General features: G+C 62.5%; 1 protein-coding gene across 1 annotated transcript; it reads right to left on the reverse strand.

Moving 5' to 3' along the window:
- Positions 1-770: 770 nt before the first annotated feature.
- Positions 771-4884, reverse strand: FOXF1 (forkhead box F1). The gene is made up of 2 exons (XM_038148417.1): positions 3779-4884; positions 771-2029 (listed from the first exon to the last, which is right to left on the reverse strand). Exons 1-2 carry the CDS (start codon positions 4836-4838, stop codon positions 1869-1871), a joined length of 1221 nt encoding a protein of 406 aa, XP_038004345.1. The 5' UTR covers positions 4839-4884; the 3' UTR covers positions 771-1868.
- Positions 4885-7054: the final 2170 nt, after the last annotated feature.

Consider the following 7054-nt stretch of genomic DNA (forward strand, 5'->3'; position numbering starts at 1 on the left):
TGCATCTCTTTTTTATGGGCGTTGATATTGAATATTAATAGAGACAGATTAGCCCACGAACTAAAGCAAAAATTCTGGATACTGGAGGATCCTGAATTAGCCCAAATCCCCCCAAATTTCGCAGGAAAATACCGATATTTAAATGCAGATTTATCACTGCCCCGTGCACGATGGAGATGGTGCAGTTGATCTGCTTAATTTTTATTCCTGGTTATTAATTCCTAATAATTTGGGTTAATTGGTAAATTCCCTTCAATTTTATGAATTTTTTATTTCTTTTTCGCGCGGGGAAAAGCCCGCTGGATGTTTTCTGCCTGCTCGGAAAAATTCCCGGGATGGAGGAGGAGGAAAAAGGAGCCGCGGGCTCCATCCCGGCAGCCTCACGCCTGGAATTCGAGGCAGAGGCAAAGAGCTGTCAAACAGAGCCTTTAGCCTTGGGAAAAAAAAATGGAATAAACCTAATAATAAAAAAGCTAAAAATAAAAAGCACCGCGGCTTTTCCTCCTTCTGCGTTTCAATAGCCTCAATTGAAATATTTCCCAGCAGGGAAATTGGCAACCAGGACTCCACGAAGGTGAAAAAAACCTAAAAAGTCGATTTTGAGTCTGTGCCGGGACGGGGAATTATTGCCCGAGGGTTTGCAGGGCCGGACTCCTCATTAATTAAGCTTAATTACACCGCATGCTCGTTTATTTGCTGCTCATACAATCGTGAAGCCCATGTACAAATAACATACAGGTTTTATTTCGGGATTTTTTTTTTTTTTAGGGACAAAACGTACACAAAAAAAAAAAAAAAAAGGCGAAAAAATCAAAAAAAACCCAAACCCACATAATTACAATTTTATACAGTGCAGAAAGAATTAAAATAGGTGTCACCGAACTGTACAACGTCAGGGTGGGAAAAAAAAATAGAGAGGGGAGGGAGGGGAATAATCCTTCATTATATATATATTTCTATAAAAACATATGGAGGATTGTCTTTACACAGAGACCACGGTCGCTTGCAAATTTACAAAGGTTAACTAAAAAAACCCAAATCTATATGGCAAATATTGCCAACAGAGATTCCCCGATTTAATACTGATCAACTGAGACTATTCGTGTCTCGATTATTAGCAACAACAACAACGACAAAAAAAAAAGAATTGTAGAATAAATAACAGGATGAGCACGGCTGTCTCTTTCCAAAGTGCCTTGTTCTCTCTGCATAGGGTCTGATCCTGCAGTCTTTATGCAGGCAAAAAAAACCCCAAAATTCATAAATTCATAGTTCCGAAAAAATCCCTCTGAGAGATTTTTTTTTTTGCCCGCTGGGTGTTGGCCGGCAAAAAAAAAAAAAAAAAAAAAAAAAGAAAAAAAAAAAGAAAAAAAGAAAATATTTTTTAAAAAGTATTTTTTTTCCGGGCTCGAAGTGAGACGGCACCGAGGGGATTTGAGTTCGGGGTCTTTTCCAGCCCCTCAGCCCGAGCCGGTGGCGTCGCTCACCGCCAACTCCCAAAGTGAGTTTGCAATTTCTTTTTTTTTCTTTAAAGAAGCATCAAAACCTCATTTGGCAAAGCCTCACCCCAAACTCGCAGTCGGGGCTTTCGGGACGGACGAGGGGCGGCTGCTTTTGCTTTCTCCTCCATCCCTCCCCGAGCAGAAGAAGGCACGGACGCTGCGGGCTCGACGCTCAGCCGCCTCCCGGGCATCCCTCCGCGCTGCCGCCGCTCCCCGGAGCTCCGCTCCGCTCCTGCTGCCCGAAGCCAGGCTGGGACATGGGACACGGGACACGGGACACCCCGCAGGCACCAGAGCGTCCTGGGGGATGCTCAGCGCCCGGCTCCGGCCTGGGCGGCCCCGGGAGCGGGGTTTGTCCGGCCCGGCTCACATAACGCACGGCTTGATGTCCTGGTATGTCACTTGTTGGTGGTAATAGGAGCCGCTGCCCGCCGAATGCATGGAGGAGGAGGCCATGGCGTTGAAAGAGAAGACGAATTCCTTTCTGTCGCACATGCTCGGAGACTGCGAGTGATACCGCGGGATGCCTGCGGGACGGGGGAGAGATGGTCAGCAGCGCCGAGAGGGGCAGGAGGAGAGGGCGAGCAACGCGGGATGGCCTTGAAAAACAAATCCCAACAGCCCAACCCGCCCGCACGCCCCGCTCCGAGCGCGGATTTGGGGCCGGTTGGGCACATCGGGGCTCCGCAGGTGCGGCAGGGCCCCGCTCCGAGCGCGGATTTGGGGCCGGTTGGGCACATCGGGGCTCCGCAGGTGCGGCAGAGAAAACCCCGCACGTCCCGGGACGGCGATTCTCTGCTCGGCCCGAGGGCACTGCGAGGAGAAGGGATTTGCGTTGGGTTTAGGGTTTTTTTTGGTTTTGTTTCAACACTTTGATTGATTTATTTTCACTCCGGCTGCTTTTCCCATCGCCTCGGCCCGTGCGGAAAATGCGCCGGGCGCGGAGGGGGGCGAGGGGAACCGGGAGGAGGCCGGGGCCGAGAGCCGCCGGGAGCGGGGCTGCTCCCGCCGCCCCTTCCGCCACCTCGGGATGGAAAAGCGCCCCGGGAATCGGGGGTGCGCTGGGCAGGGGGTGCCCTGGCCCGGGGCGCTCCCGCCGCTCCTTTGGGTGACAATCAGAGCGTTTCGGGGAAGGCCGCGCACGGCCCCGGTGGCTCCTCGGGGCGGATTCCCAGCTCCGTTTTCCAGAGGCCCTGGATGCGCTGAGCTCCGGGAGCTGCCCCAGGGACCGGAGGGTGCCCGAGGTGGGCAGTGCCCCGGCCCGGCCGGGAATGGGGCTCTGCCCGGTTCTGCAGCTCCGGCCCGGCCCGGCTGGGGCTTTTCCCCCGCTTCGCTTTGTGGTTTTGACCCGTTTGTTCTCCGCTTCGCAGCCGCTCCTGTCAGGCACGTCCCGCTCCCCAGAAGGCCGGGGTGATGGGCAGGGACCCCCAAATCTGCCCCATCACACCACCCGTGCCACGAGAGCCCCAGAGCCAGCGCAGCCCGAGGGGAATTTGGGCAGCAAAGCGAAACCCAGCGCTGGCCTCGTCCCTCGCGAGGCCTCTTCCCGGCCAAACACCATCTCCACTCCAAGCCTCGGGGCAAATGCAGCCCCGACAGCTCCAGGGACGGGACCGAGCCGGGGTTTGAGGGTGCAGGAGGATTTGGGGGGTCTGGGCCACGGCTCCGGCTTGGGCGGCGGATGGAGGGAGGTGATGGGCCTGGAAAACACGGCCCCGAGATGTGTGAAACACAGCTGATGGCGGGCAAGGGGCCGGGGTGGCACGGGTGGCGGACCACCCCATGGGGAATTCCTCCCTTTTCCCTCCAAGTGCCGATGGATGTGGGAGAGCCCAAAGGAGCATTCCCGGCCTCTCCTTGCCGCAACTCCCCGAGCCCACCGGCCTTAGGCCCGGGGCGGCCCTGGACGTGAAGCAGCCGCCGGGAAGAGCGGAGCCCCGGGCCGGGAAGAGCGGAGCCCCGGGCCGGGAAGAGCGGAGCCCCGGGCCGGGCACAGTGGAGCCCCGGGTCGGGCACAGTGGAGCCCCGGGCCGCCGGGAAGAGCGGAGCCCCAGGCCGGCCGTTCCCGGCCCCTCAGCGGGGAGAGCCCCGACGGGCTGCCCCCGGGAAAGGAGGCGAGGAGCGAGGGCAGGGCATCGTCCCCTCGGGACCAGCATTAAAAGCGCCCACGAAGCGGGGTCCCGGCCGGCAGCGGCACCGCCGGGATCCAGGCGGGGCCCGCAGCCCCGGGCGAGCCCCGTGGCCGCGGATGCGCCCCACGCGTGGCCGCGCCTTACCTTGGAGGTCGGCGGTGTTGTGGCTGTTCTGGTGCAGGTAGGGCTGGTCGAGGGAGTGCGTGGAGAGGCTGGAGGAGAGCGGGTTGGCCGTGGGGTTGCAGGGCGAGAGGGGCTGCTGCTTGATGTAGGACGCGCCGGTGTTGAGGGCCGCCGAGGCGCTGGGCGCCCACGCCGAGGCCGAGCTGGAGTAAACCGAGTGCGGCTCCATCACGCCGCCGGCCGGGAGCAGCGGGGATGCGGGCACGGAGCTGTCGTGGTGCGGGTATTCCCCGGCCGAGGAGCCGGTGCAGCCGCCCATGTAGGTGTGCCCGCCGTTGGCGGGCAGGTGGGGCACGGAGTGTCCCGCCAGGCCCATCCCCTCCACGTTGCTGGACAAATGCCCGTTCATCATCCCCAAGCCCCCTTCGAGGGAGAGGCTGTTGGGGGGGCAGGAGAGCCCGCCGGCCGAGCCCTGGAAGCCGTAGCTGTCGGGGAGGTGGTTGAAGCTGAGCCCGTTCATCATGCTGTACATGGGCTTCAGCGCCTGGCATTTCCTCCGGAACCCGCGGGGCCGGCGGCGGAACGAGCCCTCCTCGAACATGAACTCGCTGGCCGGGTCGATGGTCCAGTAGTGGCCCTTGCCCGGGCGTCCCAAGCCCTTGGGCAGCTTGATGAAGCACTCGTTGAGCGAGAGGTTGTGGCGCACCGAGTTTTTCCAGCCCTGGTAGGAGCCTCGGAAGAAAGGGAAGCGGCTCTGCAAGAACTGGTAGATCTCGCTGAGGGTCAGGCGTTTGGAGGGAGAGCTCTGGATAGCCATGACGATGAGGGCGATGTAGGAGTAAGGCGGCTTCTCCGGCCGCCGGATCCCCGCGTTCGTCTTCTTCGCCTTGGGGCCACCGCTGCCCGGGGCCCCGCCGCTGCCCGGGGCGCTGCCGGCCGCGCCGCCGGTCCCCGCGGAGGCGGCGTCCATGGCCGAGCTCTGCGGCTGCTTCTCAGCCACGGAGGACATGGGGCCGTAGCTGCTCTGCACCGGAGGAGGAGGGGGCTGAGAGGACAGAGCCTGCTGCGCTTCTGCAGTCATCTACGGCCAGCTCCGCGGCGGCCAGCCCCAGCCCCAGCCCCAGCCCCAGCCCCAGCCCCGGCCCTCCTCCGCCGCCCCCCCAGCGCCCCCGCGAAAGGCCGCGCTGCTGGGGGCTCGCCGCCACTCACCCACCACCCTCCCTCCGGCGTCCTCCCGGCCCCCCGGCGGCTTCGCTTTCCACCGGGAGACTTCACCCCTCCGTGGATAAACAAATGGAAGCGACGACACCCCCCACCCCCCCCCTTTGCCGCCTCCTCCTCCTCCCACTCTATCCCTAAATCCGAGCGCGGCTGCAGAAGGCGAGCGAGAGGCGGAGGGTCGGGGGGGCCGCAGGGAGGCGGGATGGGGGGGCGGGTGGAAGCGAGCTGAGCTCGGCTGCCGCGAGAGACGAGCCGGGGCCGCCTCTGCTCCTGCCCCGCTGCCCCTCGCCGGGCCGGGCTCCCGGGGCCGCCGCCGTCCCCTCCGGAGGCTTTAGCTGGGCAGGCGCTGCCGCTGCTGCGGGGAGCTGCTTCCCATCGCGGTGGCTGTCGAGTCTGCCCCCGGCCCCGCCGCTCGCCTTCTACTTTATCTCTCGCAGCGGCGTCTGCCGCTCCTTGACAGACGTAAGCGCGGAGCGGAGATCCCCGCCCCGAGCCGCTCCCCCCCGCCCTCCCGGGCGGCCCCTCCGCCGCCCCGTGCCGGCCCCCTCCGCCGCCGCTCCCCGCTGGTGGGCAGCTTTTAAAGAGCCCTTTCCACGCCGCCCTGCCCCACCCGGGGGGGCCGCACGCCGCGCCCCTGCCCGCCGCGTTGGGCACCGCGCGTGGATCTGTCCGTGTCCGTGTGCGTGATTTATGCCACGCGTGACCGCCACGCTCCGTGCGGCTCCTCCACCCCCTCCCTGCGCCCTTTCCCAGCCCTGGAAAGCACGGGCCGGGCCCCACGGGCCGGGGAAGGGCGTGCGGGCAGCGCGGAGGTTCCGCGCGTGGCGTGGGGCAGGGCGGCGCTGCCGGCTCCGCGCTGCGCGCAGCTCCTTCACCCGCTTCGAACCCCCTCTCTCCGTGCGCTCTTTTTAAGCTCGGCGGGCCCGGGCAGGATGTTTATACTGCGCAATGTAAACACGGGCTCGGGGGTGCTTTAATAAAAAGAAATCGGCGAAAAGTCCCGCTGCCTCGCGAAATGCCCTTTTCTGCCTCCGCCGCCGCGAACGGGGCCGGGAACGGCCTTCGGACCCCTCGCCTGCTCCGAAGCGGCTTTCGGGATGAGGGTGGGTCGGTTTGTTTCGGGTTGCTTGGGGTTTTTTTCAGGGGGGTGTGTATAAATCCGTGCCGGAGTTTGGCGGCTCCGTGCCCGGAGTTGGACGCTCAGCTCCGGCGGTGCCACGGGCACACGCGGCGGGTGGGGGGCAGGAGAATAGACAGCCAGAGGGGCAGAGACCCCCTTTTCTCCCTCCCCTCTCCCCCAAAAGCCACCTCCTTGAGCACCGTGCCGCCGGCAGAGCTGTCACTCGAGGTAAGTCGCTCGAAACCTTTGTCACCTTATCGCGGCCCGCGCGCGGAAAGCTGCGCGGTGCGGGGGGGTGGCATTGTGGGTGGGCACGGGGGAAGGAGCCCGGGCTCTCAGCGCTGCCGATGTGCCGGCTGCTGCCGCCGGCTCCCTCCCGACGTTGGGGAAAAGAAAAGGGAAAGGAAAAAGGGAAAACCAAATCCAGCCCGTTCTCCCCGCGCCCCGTTGCAGGCCTCGCCGCAGGGCTCTGCGCGCATCCCTGTGCCCAGAGAGAGAGGGGACACCTCCCTCCCCAAGCCCCTCGTCTTCCAGCTTCGCTTTTCAAGGTTTTAATGATAATTTGATGCCTTTTAAAGGAAAGATAGGCACCGATCGGGTTTCCAAACTCCCTCCGCGTTATTGGCGAGCAGTTGTGAGCAGCCTCCGGGGCGCCTGTCACATCTGTGGTACGACCAAGAGGGATTTCACATCGGGGTTTTCTTTTTTTTTTTTTTTACCTTTCTATCCTCCCCCCTCCCCTCTTTTGGGAAAAAAAAATCCTCCATGAGACAGCAGCGGCCCTGCCGTTCCCGGTGCAAACGGGCCCGGGACAGGCACGGGAGAGCCCTGGGCAAGCCCCAGGCCGGGGCAGGTAGCCAGGGAAGGGGTGGGAGGAGGATGGGACAGTTATTTCTGGAGCTTTTCCCCAGAGGAGGAGGAGAACCAGCAGCCCTGGCTGCCCGGGGAGGGGGCGG

Source organism: Motacilla alba, chromosome 11, assembly GCF_015832195.1.
Source record: "Motacilla alba alba isolate MOTALB_02 chromosome 11, Motacilla_alba_V1.0_pri, whole genome shotgun sequence".
In the NCBI taxonomy this organism is placed as follows: Eukaryota; Metazoa; Chordata; class Aves; order Passeriformes; family Motacillidae; genus Motacilla; species Motacilla alba.